This window comes from Carassius auratus, chromosome 22, assembly GCF_003368295.1.
Source record: "Carassius auratus strain Wakin chromosome 22, ASM336829v1, whole genome shotgun sequence".
Lineage (NCBI taxonomy): Eukaryota > Metazoa > Chordata > Actinopteri > Cypriniformes > Cyprinidae > Carassius > Carassius auratus.
Genome location: NC_039264.1, coordinates 18,168,982 through 18,187,677, shown reverse-complemented (window position 1 = coordinate 18,187,677; position 18,696 = coordinate 18,168,982). Strand labels below are relative to the sequence as shown.

At 41.2% G+C, this 18,696-nt stretch overlaps 1 protein-coding gene across 2 annotated transcripts; it reads left to right on the top strand.

The window, feature by feature from the left end:
• Positions 1-314: 314 nt before the first annotated feature.
• Positions 315-17,616, top strand: LOC113039883 (max-interacting protein 1). Of its 2 annotated transcripts, none has more exons than XM_026198023.1 (6): positions 315-629; positions 2,857-2,959; positions 5,871-5,900; positions 13,937-14,051; positions 14,797-14,986; positions 15,143-17,616. In XM_026198023.1, exons 1-6 carry the CDS (start codon positions 410-412, stop codon positions 15,310-15,312), a joined length of 828 nt encoding a protein of 275 aa, XP_026053808.1. In that variant the 5' UTR covers positions 315-409; the 3' UTR covers positions 15,313-17,616. The 2 variants fall into 2 exon arrangements, with proteins under 2 accessions (XP_026053808.1, XP_026053809.1); XM_026198024.1 differs by lacking the exon at positions 315-629 and adding an exon at positions 2,290-2,706.
• Positions 17,617-18,696: the final 1,080 nt, after the last annotated feature.

The window sequence follows — 18,696 nt, the reverse complement described above, 5'->3', positions numbered from 1 at the left end:
TGTTTCAAAACCATTGTTAAATAATAAAATTGTGGTTACCATGCTTTAACTATAGTAACTGAGCTTTTTTTGGTTTTATTTCCAGTTAAAGTGAGCGTGCATTTTTCTTACTGTTACGATGCAAGCCAGTACTTCATAAGTATGTAGATCAACCTTTTTATATTACATGACAAGTCGCGATTACTAAGGCACGGGAGCAGGCTGATGACGTCATAGTCCCGAGGGGCACGTTGCGGACGTGACAGTTGAGCTCGAGGCGGGCGCTAGGACCCCGCTCCGCCGGAGAGTGTTATTCTCTCCTCATCCTTACATTCCCTTCATTTATTCAGTAGCTCCCGAGAGCGCGTCGCACAGCACAAGAACTCTCACACACTTCAGATATCAGCCACATTCACTGCACGGGAGCGAAATGGTGAGGACTCAGAGGCAACGAAGAGAGCTGAAGGCCGAGGACTTGTTTCTGGAGTCCGAGACGTCTTTGGATCAGCCAGACTTTGAGATGTCCACCTGTCCTTTCAATGACGTCTTCAACTCCAGAGACTCTTCCATGTTAAACACTTTCCTGACAAATGTGCAGGTTTTATTGGAGGCTGCGCGTTTTATTGAGAGCACCGAGAGGAAGGATGGAAGTAAGTGAAATTATAGTGCACTTATGAGAGATTTCGACTCATTCGTGTAATGCAGACAAACTGTTTCATTGTCAATAGACTCAGACAACAAAGGATCAAGCCAAGTAGACGAGGAACATGTGCAATGTACCCCGATATGCGATGCACACGCACAATGGTTTTAAAGGATCAAGTTTACAAAATGTAACGGGAGACCTTTTGTATTTTAGCATTTTTATAATACACACAAAAAAAGAAACTTTAATTGTTTCAGGGCTATTTTCACATGCACAAAGTCGCATAACGCCATATTTCAAAGATCAGTGCTTTATTGCACGTGTCAGAGAGACAAAAACCGGTGAATAATTCCCTCTGCAGCGCACTTAATGTCTCCGATCGCAGGCTGGCTGTCCCAAGCTGGCATGCACTGTCAGCTCAGAGTCTGGCATTGTTCGGCGGAGAGACATGCCCAGGCTGTTTGCCATCTCCTTCTCTCGAGGAACATAAACAAGTATATAAATAAATAAATAAATTGCATCTGCTGGCACAATACACACGCTTACGTCACCTCTCACTGTAGTTTGCAGCTTTAACACTCCATTACGCATCTAGTATAAGAGTGTATGAATGATGATTAAACGTCTATCTTATAAATAAAGGCATTTTATCACATGAAGTTGTTTTCGTTTGTGCATTATATTGTGCTTTGATAAGATCGTAAATTGTCGGAAAATGTATTTGGCGCCTGTAATTCTTTTATTTGCGATACTGTTTAAGGCTGATTGCGTCTATTATTATGCAACTATTATAAAGATGGATTAATATGAAGCGCTTTAGAAACAGTATATCTTTTTCACATTTTCACCATTCGCTCTTGTTCGATTTATTATTATCCATTGCTATTTAAAGCAAACCAGAGTAAACACCGGTTAAATCTGAAATGTTATATATTGCATAATTCTACTTTTTAAAGAGTTCTCCAATTCGCCTTCCTGTTTCTTTGGGGGTGTGTTAACACATGGCGCACTGCGCTGCTCTGATTGGCCAGGGGCATGTTGCGTTGGCGGACGCTTACTAGAGCTTCTAACCAATCACGGTGCTCCGGTGCTGTGATGTCATATGTTGCTGGGCCTGGCTTAAACCGCACTGGAAGGAAGGGATTGTGGGAGTTGAAGTGCGAAGTGACAAAACGGGAAAATGGCAAAAACGGCATTTTTAATTATTAAACGTAACGCAGATTACATGGATTGGAACATGGCTGCGTATAAAATTAAATGCAAAATAAATGGTTGAGTAAAATATACATTTAAGATGCAATTGGTATTAGCTCGGATACTACTACTACTACTACTACTACTACTAATAAAAATAACGAATACAACAGTAAACTATATATTAATGAATATTAAGAATTTTCTTAGTATGTTTTAATCTCATTGGGTATAAATGTCTAAATATTCTTGAATTGGATTTTGTCTAATATGTATTTACTATTAAATAATCGTTAATAAACTAACACTAAAGACAGATTTAACCATTTAAGCAAGGTTATTATTTCTAATGACTAATAGCGTAATAATAAACCAGCCTGTCCTGTTCCTGAGTTAAAAGGCCGCAAAGGACTACATTTCCCATGATGCCCCGCGCGGAGGTTTCTGTCCTCTCAGCTGTTAAAACAGAAGGTAAACAAACGAGAGGAGGAGAAAACAGCGCGAGCACCAGGGACTTCGCAGGCTGGGCTCTCGGAGACGCTTTTGTACCTGTTTCTACTCGTTTTATACACTTTGTATTCGACTGTTTTCCTAAAGCACTTTTACTACTTTGATATCCAGGCGTCGGGTGTTTTATTAGTGTTTGATTTCCTGTAACTCGCTTGGTGAAAGTGTTAAGGGAATAATACCTCGAGTCTCGACGGCTCAGCAAATAGAAACAAAAACACAGGAGGATATTCAATGCTGCGTTTTGCGACGCGACAGCTGTCATCGTGATCACATATCAGAAAACAAAACGATACTCAGATCTAATCAAACGATGACTGCTGTGCTGAATATCCAGAGGTTACTGGAAGCAGCCGAATATATAGAAAGGAGAGAAAGAGGTACATGCTATTGATATTTCTAACATGCAAACTGTCCTGCCAAACGAGGCCAGCCCGTGAACTGGCTGTATTTTGAAGTGCATGGGGTGTTCAGAGGGACTTGGCCCGTGTCTGGTTAGATGTGACACGTTTCTGCGGTGTCTTTTTCAGAGAGTGAACACGGATATGCCTCGACCTTTCCGTCTATTGAGCACTCCAGCTACCAGAGACAAAGGAAACTCCGAAACAAAAAGTTCAGCAACAACCACAACAGGTAAGCAGCACATGATCCGACTCTCCACAAATTAAAACTGCTGAAGGAAAGCCAGAGAGAGAGAGAGACGTGTGCATAGATCACACTGCTATGACATCTGTCACTGCTTTTAATACTGGCTTGAATCATCGCCTTTCAGTTTATGACTTGTGTTTGATACGTTAAATAAACATTTGATAATGCCTTTTAGAAATATAGCAGAGAATATCACATGTATATTTTAATATGCACCTTCTAAAGGGTGGTGTTTTGTTATTTAGTGTTGTTTTGGGGGAGGGGAGCTCTCATCAGCTGATTGTCAAAAGGACTGCCGCAGCGTTGAGCTCGCAGGGACCGTGCAAAAACTCACGTCCTGTTTTCGCTTTTGAGCGCCACTTGGTTTCGTTTTGTTTGCACCGAAAGTCTGCAGTGTCGATATCTGTGGTGTGTGTTGACGAGTCTGCGGTTATGTCCGCTCAAGAGTCAGTGCGGAAAGCAGACAAACCAGTTTGCACCACTGGTTCTCACGAGAGAGGAGTATTTTAGTTTCGCCCCGGACTCTTGAACACTGGCTCTTATTTACAGCGACTGTTGTTTTCAGGCTGCCAAGGTGAACAGCCTGAGGCGTCCTTATTAAATTATTTTTCCACGTTATTCTCCTCCTAAAACATGTTTTGGAAAACCGTCACCGGTCTTTTTCCGCTAAATCACGATTTGATAAAAGAAACTAATCAAAAATGCGGAAACAAACGTTTTAATCCGTCTATTAAAAGACGTTTTTTTTTTTAAATCACGAAAATAGTGCGCTGACATGATGCCAGTAAATGTTATTATGTTGGTGGACAGTTTACTAGCGTTTGAGATGGCCAAAAATATCAACCAGGTGAACATCTCACTAGGTATTGTGATGCCCATAATTGGCAACTGGGTAGACAGTGCGGAAATTAACCACGGGTTTACCACAAATGAAACCAAAAACACGGTTATTATAGTTGATCCATTGTTAACCATGGTTTTTCCGCACTAACCGTAGTTTAACCATGGTATTTGTAGTAAAACTGGTTATAAAAATGTAATCAATCTGCCAAAAGCCATGCTTTACTGCATGTTTACTATAATAAAACCATGGTTAATCAGCGTTGGTTTATTACATGTCATCTAGGTTGGTCACTTTTTTTGTGATGCCTAAAATGTTGTCTGTACAGGTAGTTCACTAGGTTTTCAGATGGCCAGAATTTCTTTCACTGTACGCAATTTAACAAGTGTTGTTAACCCACCAAAAAAAAAAAAAAAAGATGTCCAGCTACAGGTTTTGAGGTGACCAAGAATGGGTTCTGTCTATGGGTTTCGAGTTGACCAAGAATGCCGTCTAGGAACAAGTTTTTGAGTTTATCAAAATGGCATCTAGCTACAGGTTTTGCATTGACCAGAATGCCATTTAGGTTTTTTTTCTTTCCTTGTCTCTCAGACGCAATGTGCATGTGATTTATGCTCAATGTTGTGTCAGTTCCTGTCTGTAGTGTCTGTTTTGTTTCACTGCATTTCTAAGTAACAGACATCTTGATGACTGATCTTAGGTCTGTGTTACTGTACACAAAGTGAGCTATAATGAGGGAAATGTAAGGGAAACACTATCTGATCATCTGGCAATGCCTGTGTGTGTCTCCCCGAGAAGAGGTCATTCAGGCTTCCTCAGTTGAAATGAAGATGGTGGAAAGATTACATTTCCACATGTTTAAAAAACCATTTGGGTCATCCTCATTTTTGCATGCCTTAGGCAACCCACATTTTTGAGCATTAAAATACAAGATTTTTTCACTTCTGCTGCAAATAATAACTTCAGAATACGCCAGTGTTACACTGTAAGAAAAACATCCATAGAAAATAAGAAAGTACTGGTAATTTTCCACCAGGACATTAAGTTTACGAACACTTGAACCCTAAATACAACACAATTCAAAGTGTATTTCAAAACGACAGGTAAAAACCTATAAAAAACAACACCGCGTGCCATTTTTATGGTCTTTTCCTAGAGTGCATGTCTCTTGACACTACACATCCGTTCACAAAACGGTCATACTGTTGTTTTTTTTCATCGGACTTTTCCTGTCTTGCTGTATTCCTCCTCCCCCTTCATCTTGCAAGCATCCTCCCGTGCAGAAGTGGCAATACCATAAGGTCAGCTACAGGATGCCTGAAAACATAATCTTGGTATTAATAGTCAGGAAAGGAAGATAAGTCACATGACCCACTGAGGGGTAAGCCCTCGCTGCAGCGACGTCTTGCTGCCCCTGCAACGGCATTGCCGTGCACCGGTTCGGCCGGCCATTTAGACCTTTGGAAAAGCTTTCAGCATGTTGCCACACAAAGAGCCTCTTAGGGGGGCGGCTGATTCACTTTACATTATTAACATAACACTGACTCGTGCGCTCAGAGAGGACGAGAGAGAGAGAAAGTGAGCGTCCACTGGCACTCACTCATTGTACGAAGAGGACAGCTCTCACGTACTCTCATATAGGCTGGTCATTGTGCTCGCTTTCTCTGCTCTGCACACTTCATGTCTCTGTCTTTACGCTACAAACAAAGACTTGCAGTGACATGTGGGTCATTTAGAGGAGCCTTTATAATTCCCTCTGGGGCCACTCGATTGGTTGTTGCTGGTTCGACCCCCCCCCCCCCCCCAATAAAGATTAATTAGTAAATCCATTGGAACCCTTAATGATGCATGGACTTGTTCTTTATGAGCGGCCAGACTTTCCTCCCCGCATACACGTTCTCTGATCTAATGATGAGAGCTGACATTTAATTCTGGAGATAAGTGCTCAAGGAATGAGCTAATGCTTATGATGGGGGTTATGATAAAAACCTTGCACTTAATTCCTCACAAGCAGGTTGATGTTTGCTCATTAATTGCCTCTGTTTTGTTTTACAGGTCCACGCACAATGAGCTGGAGAAAAATCGGTAAGTACCAGTTTTAAGTAATTTATTATTATTTGACTGGCAATGACAGGAAATATCACAAGCCAATACTTGCCTCAACCTCATGAGCACCACTTGAATGTGCGCTAATTGTCATGATTACAAATAGGTATTAAAATTGTATTAACAAAAAAGGTGATAGCAAGCAAGGCGATGATATTTGGATCCCAATATGAGACCAGTGCTTTAGTCTTTAGTTTAGTATGTTGTGGTTGAACAGTGATGTATTGCAGTCTTGTACTCACAATAAAAATTGGAAGTTGTAGCTTTGTGGTTTGTTGCTATATTTCCCGATTTGCTTTTTTGTAGAGCATTGGCATGCAAGAGTTGGTAAGTGAGGGAATAATGTATAGTTGTCATTTCCGAAAAGACTTGCAGTGGACTACATTTTAAAGCTCCTAAGTAATAAGACAAGTTAATAAGTTGTAAAAAACAGTTCCAAAAAAAAAAAAAGTAGGTCCCGAGTAAACTGAAAGTATCATGCGGAATAAATGTAGTGCTTTCAAGTATTGAAGCTACTTTCCAAAAATTCATCAAATATGACAAATAAAAATGGCATTTCTTAGGGTGAACAGGAAGTTTGACAACACGGAAGAATTGTCCTGTGGTTGTCCTCAGCTTGTCCCTGCAGCAACAGGTACCTAAAAGTGAAAGTAAGAGGTGACCCAATTCTGCTAATCTAAGGGCATTCACTCTCCTCATGGCTCACTCGCCCCTCGTTCCTGCACAACTACTGCAGCCTCAGCTTCAGATTACTGCCCAGAGTCCAGGGAGACAACAGAAACGAGAGACGCACTCATTTGTCCGTTCTTTCACAACGTCATTTGCATAATAGGAAGTTCACAGAAGGAAACCGGTTATTACTGTAGGTGTACATTATAAGAAGAATACAAGTGTGATTTCTTTGAAATGTCCCAATCATATGGGTGGTTTATTTCTTTGAAATAGCCATCCGTGTGCATAGTGAACGTAAACCATGAGTGTCTACAGATGGACTGTATGCTCTAGTCTCATGAGACAGTGTGGGGCCTGATGTTTAGGCTCTATGCACGCGAATACTGAAGGCTCCACTTTAAAGACTGAAAATAACCCCGGTCTAGACTAACAGGAACTCCTTTGTGCCCCTCTGTATGAAAACCTGGAGCTTTGTTAACTTTTCTTAAGCACAGCTTAGTCATGGATCGTCACGTTTATTTGCTTGCCAGTCATTTTAGACGGGACATGGGTGAGATTAGAAACTTGGACAAAGAATTTGCTGCAGAATCATTGGTGGACCAAAGCACACAGTTCAACTTGAGTAGTTTTAAATGCCCTATATGTATGCGAGCATGCAAGTAGACTTGTCTCCTACCAGACCGGCTGGGTTTCTTAGATAATGTCTAAACATATGAAGGGTTGTCAGTGCGCTGGCGTGGGGTTGTTGGGTTTGGTACAGATAAAGAGGACAGGGCTTGTCGGACAGCCTTTACTGTCAGCACACACAAACATTACACAACGCATTATAACGAAGGTACAGTAAAACAGCCCAACCCAACACAAAACCATATTACCTCTGACTCCGCATGACTTGTAGAGTTCTCAAAGATAGGACATCCCTTCCAATCTTCTTTCGTGATATACCAAAATACTTAGTCAAATGCCTTGAGTGGCCCAACTGGAAGCGCAAGGCGACAGTTTCCTGCTTGCCAATGCCTTACTGTAATCCCAGGTGGCAAGCGGTGACCATTTTGTGTCAGGCGTCACATGCAGTATCTGCTTGATGAAGATGTAAGATAGCTCAGTGTGTTTGCATGTGAGAAAGGAAGAGGAAGAAGATGAAAGCTTTGTGACCGCATTCCGGCCTCTCGTAACCCACCACACAGTTATACAGATAACACGCATGTGTTCATGCAAGCATGCCGCCGTTTGATCTCATGATGCCTTTGAACATATGTGGTGAGCCTCAACTTCCTGAACTTGGGGTTTGGTTGCACAGTTCGGATGTCAGCAAAAAAAGATCTCGAATTAAACTGAAATCACTGATTTCATTTCCAATTATGGGTATCTGGTTGTTAATTATTGGGTGTATGAAAGCGAGGGTGTTGGAATGTGTGTTAAGCACACTGCCGTGGATGTGTGGGCTGTGGTGTGTTTGACAGTCAGAATGCAAAGGCTCAGGAATAAAGCTGCCAAGCAGGCTTACTGAAAATAGACCAGCGGCCCTAAGAAAAGATCTTTTCAGAACGTAGAGGCGCTTGGGCAGATTGGCTACAACACACTTCCACCCACAAAAAGAATCGTTAGGAATAGTGCGCTTAGAAGCTACGACATCATCCATGTCCAAAGTGTGCTCCACAAGAACTCTCTACCGATGACCTTACATGTTGTCCTCCCTGTTTTCTACGGCAGTACAGAGGAAGCTGGAGTCTGAACATTCCGCTTCCCCTGGGAATTCCGGAAAGGCCTGGAAGGGAAGCTGAGAACTGACTGTTCTCTATGACCTGATGCCTTGTAAGCTTTTCTTGGCCAGCAAAAGCAGCTTAGGGAGCGTGTCTTTGGTCAAGTAAGCAAAGCAGAATCACACACGTGCCAGAGCATGTTCACAGTGCACGCGTAGATGCACACTCATGCTGTGGACGGTTGACAGAGCTCTGGGTGTTTTGGGTGAGTCAGGAAGGACACACACCCCTGTGGCAGTCTTTGGGTTATGTCGGAAGAGTATAGCAGAGGACATTGTAGATTCACAGGCCACTAGTGCTCTGCCTTGGCCCACATTTACTGTGTTCTGTAAAAGAACACAGTGTTTCATCGCACATCTCACTTCAAATGAAGCACGCATGGTTACTATTCAGTAAGGATACAGAAACAACACACAAACAGACCCACATCCTTGATGCAATCATAAACCTTCCTATACATCCACACCCAACATTTTTAGACACCTCCTACTAGTACAACCAAATTCTTGAATTACAGGCTGAACTCTAGGAACCAAGTAACATTCCTGATTGACAGTCAGTTAAATGTCCCGAGCAACACCCTTAAAACCTGATAATGAACTTTGAATTTGATTTTTGTTTCTCCTTTGTGTAAAAATATGACAGTTTGCAGGTCTGGCAAGGATGTAACTAAATGTTAAAAACTGGTGCAATACCAAATTGAACTTGAAATAGCCAACTTGACAATTGGCCATTTGAAAAAAAAATAATTATTGGGCAACTAACTACTGATCAAAATCTTGGGTTGAAATGTCCTCCTCAATGTTTGTGGTGGTTACAGCCCTGGGGCCTACCACAGAGTGCCATATATTGAGTTGTGCTTGTCCTAGGGACTCATCATGGCATGCGAGACAAAGCTATACTATCCAGCCATCCAATCAGTGGACCTACTGAAGGTCGTCCAATCATAACCAACTACATTGATCTGCACCCATGGTCCTTCGCTTTGTGTGTCATGGCCTTTGATCTGATTAGAGAAGAGTCCTATGGCTGTTTGCACTTCCACCACAGCTGTGTGTGTATTTTTTGTGTTCGGATTAGGCGGCCTTCCGGGAAGTAAAATGGATTGAGTGGATTTTCTGAGAGCGAGTGGTGTGATCCAAACATCTGGTGACATTTCTGTTTTCTGATTTCGTCCCGTTTGTTTTTGGGATCACCTCACGTTTATTAGATTATCCAAAGTGTCCACAACCTTCTGGCCAATTGAAACCCATGTTATAGAAAGCCACACAATAGAGAATCTTTGTTTTCCATGCACACAGCCATCTGCAGAAGCTTTAGGTATGGGGGCAGCAATCACATGACCACACACACAACCTCTGTGGGCATGTGAGTGGGGTCTGCTGGTCTGGGCTGTACGGAGCAGATTACAGCTCAGCACGTGTGAACTAATCCATGTGTAACTGATGAGCCAGAGCGGGCCTTGCTCCACCACAGCTGTTACTGTCTGAGTTTGTACATGCTCCTTTATTTCCCTATGGATTGTAGCCATCGCTCTGCCTGTAGTGCGTTTATGTATGTGTGTTTAACCAGGGGTGCAGCAAAGGTATATCCTCAGCCCGATGTAGTTCTCGTTCTGTCTCGACCTACTAAGGATAGGTCTCAATGTTCGACTAGTTGCACGACAACTGATTAGACGAATGGAAGTGAGACTAGTTCATCCGCATTTTTTCATTTATTTGTTTGTAGTTTTTGATATGTTTATTGCTGCTTCTTGTATCACATCTCACACAGTTTTTTGAGTGAAAACTGCATTCAAGACCTGAATAAAGCTAAAAAGAGTCCAGATTTTTTTAAAACACTTGCAGCCTATTACATTACTTCTTGCTCTGTTGACGCTGAATGAGACCAGTCTGTCCACTAGTTATATGCAGGCAACCCACTCACTATTCAATTTCGAAAATATGTATTTTTGCACATCCACCCCCCTTCGTGTGTTGTACAGTAAGCTGTCATTGGTTCACCCCATGCATGGCTCAAAGGCTGCTTTGTTTCCAAACATGTTTACATATAGCGCCGTCATAGAATCTGTCTCTACTCTCCTTGCACTGGTATCTGTCTCTTCCTCCTACCTCTTTATTCATCTCCCTTTCATTCTCTCTATTCTGACTACCCCCCACCTTCTAACTTTACATCTGCAACCATCTCTCCCTTCCTCCTCCTCCTCCTCCTCTGCCCACATTTGAAGGTTGCTTTATTCTCAGCATATGTATGCTTACACGTTGCTTTTAGGTTAGTACATCTCTCTAATGTCATGCTCGCGTTACTTTTCGTCCAGTTTTTGGACAGATTACATGAGAACGGAGGACTAGCACCAATTATGGCCTCCCATCTGTGTGTTTATGTGGTGGGGGAGGATAACACTCGTGTTTAATCTAAGAGCTGTTCGACAGCTTTGGACTGTTACTGATATTATGGGGACTCTCTGCATGCTCACCCATTGTGACATCATAAAGCACGTGGGCAAACCTTTAAATAAAACAAGGCTGGTAACCCAGATCAAGCTGTCAGTCCTGCTGTATTGATCAGATTTGAACTAGGGCTTGAGAACCCAGAGCCTGTTCTTGCTTTATAATCTGTGCAGTGGTGTGCAATAACCCAGCCATGTGACACCACGCTTTAAAGGCATCATGTGAGGCAATGGAGGAAAAATATACTACGGGAGAATCCGACGTTTTTAGTGTGCATGCGTGCATTACTGTACGGTAACTCCATGCCATCATTATGGCTTGAGGTTTCATCTATATTACATACACATGATGCTATAAATAGGTGGTTGGTTGCGAGAGAGCAGGCAGTTTGTTCTCACTTAAAGAAAAATGCTAAGATTTAGGAAAAATTCTAAATCTGTTTCTATCAGTGGAGAACTGTGCAGATTTGAGCTTGCTGCATTGACAGAGGTGCTGCGTGGGGAAATGAGATTTCCTGTTGAATCAAGCTATGATTACACATGCGCATATATGGATAGTTGACAAATAGACAGTATGCATACTTTTCCACACACTTGTGTTGTGTTGAATATTTCAATGCAGATTATAATTTAAGAGTTTGTTCGAATGGTGTCATCCTCCACTTGACCTTGACATTACTTATTACTATGCTAGGCCCATAGCATTATGCCAACTCCATTCATTATTTACCAATAAACCAAGCAGTATCTGGAGCAAGCATGTGTTTTCAATCCCTAATATAGCCCCCACCACACCAGAGGACAGAAAGGACGGCTCCATCTAACTCAAAAGATGTATGTGTATAAACATTACAGTGCAAGTGCACATGTACACACATTATATATTGCATTTTTTTGCGTGATAATTAAATGTAATCCCACATTTCACAATCGTGACAGCCCGGACTATGTGCGTGTGTTTATGTTTATGAGTCATTTAAAGGAAATGTGTAGATGTTTTGTCGTAAAATATTTGCTCGGGGTGTAAGAGAGAGCAGGTCTGAACACGCTCAAACGTAAGATCGGAGTTATTATTAAACCGAGTTGTGGAGTTCTCTATGTGACTAATGCAGAGGAGTATAAATCTTGGCATCTTCTACCAGCATCAGATCTTGAGCAGAAGAATAGACTCCGCTTGCAGCTTTTGAAGCACAAGATTCTGCACAACCACGATTATCAAGGGTCGTTCATTTACTCTCTTTCAAATCCAAATGAACTGCCTACAGAAGCAGCAATTTAAGGCTATATAGTTAACTTGTTTTAGTCACACTATTTTTCATAATGTGAAGAACATTTGAAAAATCTAAAGAACATTTTTCACCTTTTGTAAAATATACCAATAAAAAAACCCTTATTTTAAGTGTAGTGTTCCTCTTTAGAAGGCAGCTGCCTATGTAGGTATCAAACTGCCAATTTTGATTTTGCAACAAAGCTGACATGATAAAGTTCATCTATGTTACATAACTTTACTGCACACGCATTGTCGTTCGTACTGCAAGTTATTCATAGTAACTGAAACACACCTAGCTTTTGTCTTGTGTGTTTTTGCATTGGTTTCTGTTTTGATTTCTCGCATTGTACAACCAAGCTCTTTAGGTACCACAGAAACTAAGTATTTAACGTGTGACGTAATAATTAGGTATTTAAAAGATGTTGTTTTTCACTTAGCTTGTGAGACAACATACTTAGTGATTGTTGTTTGGCACGGTCTCTGCCTGCTGACTGAAACGAAGTCATTTATCACGCCAAACGCAGGCGAAAGCAAACACGTGCACGTATATAAGACTTTCCCGACAAGCACTGTTTGAGTGCGTGACGTGGCGCTGTCGTGTCTGGAAACAGATGATATGTAGATAGCGTGAGAAGTACTTTAAAGATATTTGGGTTACATCTGGTTGCCATGCTGAAGGGGTTGAAGGGCAAAATTGATGTAGACGAATTAGAGGCCTGGTGCAGTCATTTGTATGAGCTCCAAGTTAGTCTAAAATACCAGTCTACTCCCTACAGCCATTAATGCACCAGGTTGATCAATCAATGTCCGCACACTGAGGCAGACACTGGAGCGTCTGCGACGGGTGTGTGACTGGTGTCCTGATAACAGTGCCCTCTCAGTGGTGCTCAGACAGAGCGATAAGGCTTGTGATAAATCTCCCGCAATTGTCACAGGCCAGACGGACTGTGTGTGTGTGTGTATGAGAAAGAAAGAGACCAGCCATCTTCATTGCCGATAAGGTGGAATGCAAACGGAATTAGAGTTGAAAAGCCTCAATAACACAATTAGAGAACTGATAGCGATCTCCTGTACACAAGCACGCTTGTGCTCAAGTACGCTCGTAAAACATAGACCGAGAGTCTGCTTGTGTTTTAAAGGGGGGCTGGACACCAGTGGTTCCTTGATAAACTATTATAGTTCTTGTTAATCTTCTTGTTAGTGTTTCTAATGTGTGTTTAGTTTTTAAGGTTTTATTTACTTTAGTACTTTTAGTAAAATAAAAAAGCTAATCATTCTATCTTTCGTTCTATCATTCTATTGTTCTGTCTATCGTTCTAACATTCTATCTATCTATCTATTGTTCTGTCTATCGTTCTAACATTCTATCATTCTATTTGGATCATTCTAACATAATCATCATCGTCTGTCTGTTGTTTTATCTATTTATCTGTCTGTCTGTCTCTTGATTGTTCTATCTATCATTCTGTCTATAGTTCTTTTATGTCTACCATTCTTTGGTTAAATAATTTCGGTTAAAAAATTTTATATGGTTTCATTGTTCTATCATTTTTATTTTTAATTTTATTTGAAGTACTAAAAATACTTCTCTTTAGTTTTAGTTAACACTCATAACTGTTGGACACACAGGCCACTTTTGGGACAGATAGGAAACCATCTCATCGTCAAGTTTTGAGTTCCTAGAATACTATCTTGAAGTAGTCATGTGTGGGTGTTTGTGTGCGTGTTTGAGCCAGAGAATGAGGTGTTGTCTTGTAAACGGTTGGTCACATCACACAGGTACAGCGAGTTCATTGGGTTTTTTCAGGGCGTGCGTGTGCGTGCGTGTGCGAGACTGAGGTTTCTGTTTGTCATGTTTCAGGCGAGCCCACCTTCGTTTGTGTCTGGAGCGATTGAAGACTCTCATCCCGCTGGGACCAGACTGCAGCCGCCACACCACACTGGGACTGCTCAACAAGGCCAAAACACACATAAAGGTAAACACACTTCAGAGGAGCTCCTAAATTAAGCTGTGGCATAGTGGTTTGTGCACATGCTCTGACACACTGAGCCACGGTGCTCATATGGGAAATATGGGTTTGAATTTGACTCGCCACATTTACTCATCCTGTAGCCCCTGTCTTTGCCTGTGATGTCCTGTCCAGTCTAAACAACATTTACTATTGCTTCTTCATCAATGAATTCATTTCATTTTATAAATATCTGATGATAACCCTGTATGTTCAGTTTGGCTTTCATTCTGATGACCTACTGGTTTTTCCCTAATAACAGGTTAATCTGTCCCGACCAGTTACCTGTGTGTGTGTGTGTGTGTGTGCACTAGTGTTTGTAGATGGGGTCATGCTGAACAGTTCTAGTGTAATGTATTATAAGCTCACATGTGGGGGGTTATTGATCTGAACTGGATTCAGAACTGTAGTAAACAAATCCATTAGTCACATGAGCTTGAAAAACACACACCTCATTAAATCAGCCATCCTTTTTTTATAGAACATGATGTTAATGAAGTAGTTTAAAAAATTTTGGTTAAGTGCTCTTGCAAATATATGCAAGTTTGAATCTGGCTTGCAACAGTTCCCAATCAAGGTCTTGTAGCGCTGAAGGTGTCTTTACTTATGCCTTAGCTGTAATAATCACTGATCACACCATGAATTCTCTTGTGCGTGCCGTTAGTGATTTTCCGTAATTATCCGTGAGTCACCATTCTTTGTCTTCCCACAGAAACTGGAGGAAGCGGAGCGTAAGTCTCAGCATCAGTTGGAGAGTTTGGAGAGAAAGCAGCGTCACCTCCAGAGGCGACTGGACCTGCTGCGGGGCGGCGGGGGCGTGCTGGAGGGCGAGAGGATACGCACTGACAGTGTAGGCTCCGCCCTCAGCTCCGAGAGATCCGACCGCTCCGACTCAGACCAAGGTTGGAGCTTCATGTTTATATATCTATTGTAAACTTATTATTGTCATTCTGTCAATCGTTCTATCATCTATTGTTCCGTCCGTCTCTAATGCAAAGCTAGATATCTTTTGTGATGCTATGATAGTGTTGTCTGACTTTGTTTCACTCTTTCTTTAGACACAGAAGAGATGGAGGTGGACGTGGAGAGCACAGAGTTCTCTAATGGAGAGCTGGACAGCGTCAGCACAGCCAGCACCAGCGATCTGGACGACCACAGCAGTCTACAGAGCACTGCCAGCGATGAGGGCTACTCCTCCTGCAGCATCAAACTGGCCTTCAGCTCATAAAACGAGCTCCCCTTTACACACACACACACACACACACAGTCCCAGCCCTCGAAGTGAGTCCTGCCTCCAAGCCACCTTACTCTCCTCGACCAATCAGAGACTCTTATTTAAGTCAGGTGACCAAAACACCACCCGCCCTATAGAATGCCAGGTGTTTTAAGTTTGTGAATGTATCTGAGAGAATATGAATGAGATGGAAACAATCTGTGATTGTGATTTTTTTTTAAATTGGGTTATTAGATTAAGAGACTTTTCTGATAATTGTCATTATCTGTATCCCCTTTTTCCGAAAGGAAAGCTAAGATGTATAAAAATAGATGTTTAATTTTTAATCCAAACCCCTGATTGTTAATTCTCTACATGAATGGGTCTTGAACTGGTCACTAGTGAAACATTCAACTAAACCCACCCAAAATTGGATCACTTCACATGTAACTCCATATCAACACAAGAAGCCCCACACCTGTTGATTTCCTTCCCATCCGGTCTAATGGTTCTAACGAGGACTGTCATTGGTGCTACCTGACAAAACCAGTAAAGCAGAAAGATCTACTGCATTCATCAAAGACAACGGAAAAACTACAATCCCATGGCTGTGGGAATATCTGGTGCATTAAACCGTGGAGCTACTTTCCACGCAGCAGCTAAAACCCAGCGATCTTGCACTCGTCCGCATAGAGCCCGCCGTAGACCCCCGTGTTTAACTAGATGTCTCTCCTGGCAGAAATAAGCAATAAACTCTTGTAGTCTGATCAACACATTAGCACTCCTACTCTTGAGACACAACGCTTGTGTCCGTCCAAAAGAGCAACGCCAACTTGCTCGTTTTTGTACATAAATATGATAGTTTAATAAATTAAAGTTAAAATAAAAGAGTTAGGTAGTTACCCATGGGTAGAACTTGCCTCTGTTGCTGTATGTCATGTGTTTTTGTGCATTTTAAATTATATTTTTGCAAAGATTGACTATCTTCCTGCTGAGAGTCTTCTGAGGTGGCACGGACAGTGTTATTTGTTCATTATGCTGGATGAAACCGAAGTAGTTTAATTCTGTGGCTGCCCGAGGAATTTGACGACTTTCTTTAAAACTATACAACCTACACACTGAAGTACTTAAAACCCGACACAAGAACGAGTGACCACGGGTAGTGGTCGTGGACATGTGATTAAAGCATGCTAACTCTGAGTGCCGCTCTTTATTTATTCGATTAATGTTTCGAATTTTATTCGTTTTAAAGCTGAAAGGCATTCCACTACGTGTCGCGTGCTGTGGACGCCGGGAGCGGCGCATGCGCGTCAAAATAGCCGCGAACTCTCGCTTCCCGCTCTACGGTCTATGTCAAACACATTAATTTCTTTATTTTGTGTTAGAAGAATCATTCATACTAAATTAACTTTCTTCAAGTCGTATTTATTTTCTCCCCTTGATCCGAAGATCGGAGGAAAGGGTTAATTTATTTCATTCGTCAAATCTTTGATGGCACTCTCCATTTTTATTTTCCCAATTCTCTTCTAAACCATAACCTCACTCCGCCTGTGATTTATTAGTTTTTTAAAAATATATTTCCTCCCCAAATGCAGGGCTGTTTTTTTAGTGCGTTTTAAAGCCAAGTTTAATTTGTAAACGTTCTGCTTGCAATAAGAGCAGCACAGACATCTGCTAGGTGTCCCGATCCAGCATCAACCACATGCTTTTTGGCTGCTTAACGTCCCATATGTGTGGAGTAGATGTACTCACCCCTGTAAAGAGAGCTTTAGTGGTTGTTTTAGTCGGGTGTAAATCCATTGTTTGGAACAAACTGAGGTGAGCGTCACGGAGGCGTTTTCACGTGCGTTGGTGCTTGATCAACACCTGGCCAAACCTCTTCTGTTTTCCTCACGAGAGGCCATGTTGCTTTTGTCTATCATTTTCATTCATGTTGGTTTATTGGTTTATAAATCTGCAGGGCCCATAATGAGATGCCGGTGTTTTTTGTTTTGTTTTATTGCATTTAATTTGTGAAGAGAACGGACCGTGTCCTGTTGAGGCCACCATGTACCAACCCAGGCCCGAATTCAAAGACACTTCCCAGAGAAGTGGTGCTGGTCTGGGATCAGCTCTCAGTCGCTCCGGAGATAAAGAAAAATGCTAAGCGGATCCTGAAACAGCATCTGTGTTTTGTCAAAAGACTCAAGGGTCTGTTAGAGGAGAAGCTTCTCCACTGGGAAGAACTCGTGGCCATTCTTTGTAAACATGCACTCTTGATTCTAGCTGTGAGTTTAAATGCAATACTTAACAATAAACACCAAGATTGTCAAAAAAAGATAAGGATATGCTTCGTGTTTCTCTTCATTTTCTTTTTTGTTGACTTAAATCTTAGTACTTGTCGTTTGGGTACTGACGCACATGCAAATCATTATTTCCCCCACACAAATAATGTACTATTTAAAGAAAATACAAGAGCCATTTTGTCTAGTGGTATGTGTATCTGCAGTTTGGGATGACGTGATGTCAGATTTTTTAAACGAATCACTTTTGCACTTGGCGCCATCTAGAGGCCAACTTAGGACATTAACTTGCTATAGCATTTCCTGTTGAGCATCCATAAAACTGAAGGTGCACCATGTTTTTGTTTTAATTATTTTTTATAATATAACATTTCGTAAAAATGTTGATATCATCTCAAAACAAGTATATATATATATATATATATATATATATATATATATATATATATATATATATATATATATATATATACATATAAAATCAATCTTCTTCTGCCCTCTGGTGATCATTCATGCTCATGATAGTTCATTATACCATGTTACAAATTTAGATCAAATTTAGATCTGTTTAATGTTATTAATATTTTAATTTTATTTAAAGTGTCACCACTTAAATTTCTAATGTTTACAAGGCATGTCATGAAAACACGGTTAAACCTTTGGAAGCTCTTCTGAGCACCCTATAGCACCATATGGTCTCTGAAGTCCCAATGTTGAGTTAATTATCAAAATTGTTATAGGCTGAACAGGTTATAGGTTATCTTGTATTGGTGTTCTGTTTTAATGTAGAACTTATATTTCAGTCTTAGAATGTAAACCACAGGTTGGTATTGTTTTGATGAATGACAGAATGGCATGTTTGTCAGATTATAAAAATCAGTACAAGCCCAGTACAAGCTGTCGCTCGTTAACCTAAAGCATTAGTGTTTATTTCCTATAGGACTTTTGCAGGAATCCTAAAGGCTGATCTACACTTCTGCGTAAGAACCTACGCTAAGTGTTGATGTGTAACAGTGCCCTTCTTATGTTGCCTGAGAAATACATTATAAATGCTACAATATAAGGTACTGAAATTATAAAAACTGTAAGTGATCATCTTGCAGATCAGTTGATATGT

What these genes read in the sequence shown, in the direction of transcription:
- LOC113039883 (XM_026198023.1), top strand. Translation starts at nt 410, where the DNA reads ATGGTGAGGACTCAGAGGCAACGAAGAGAGCTGAAGGCCGAGGACTTG. An exon ending in CACCGAGAGGAAGGATGGAA is followed by an intron (nt 630 to 2,856) that starts GTAAGTGAAATT and finishes TGTCTTTTTCAG; the next exon opens with AGAGTGAACACGGATATGCC. An exon ending in AATGAGCTGGAGAAAAATCG is followed by an intron (nt 5,901 to 13,936) that starts GTAAGTACCAGT and finishes GTCATGTTTCAG; the next exon opens with GCGAGCCCACCTTCGTTTGT.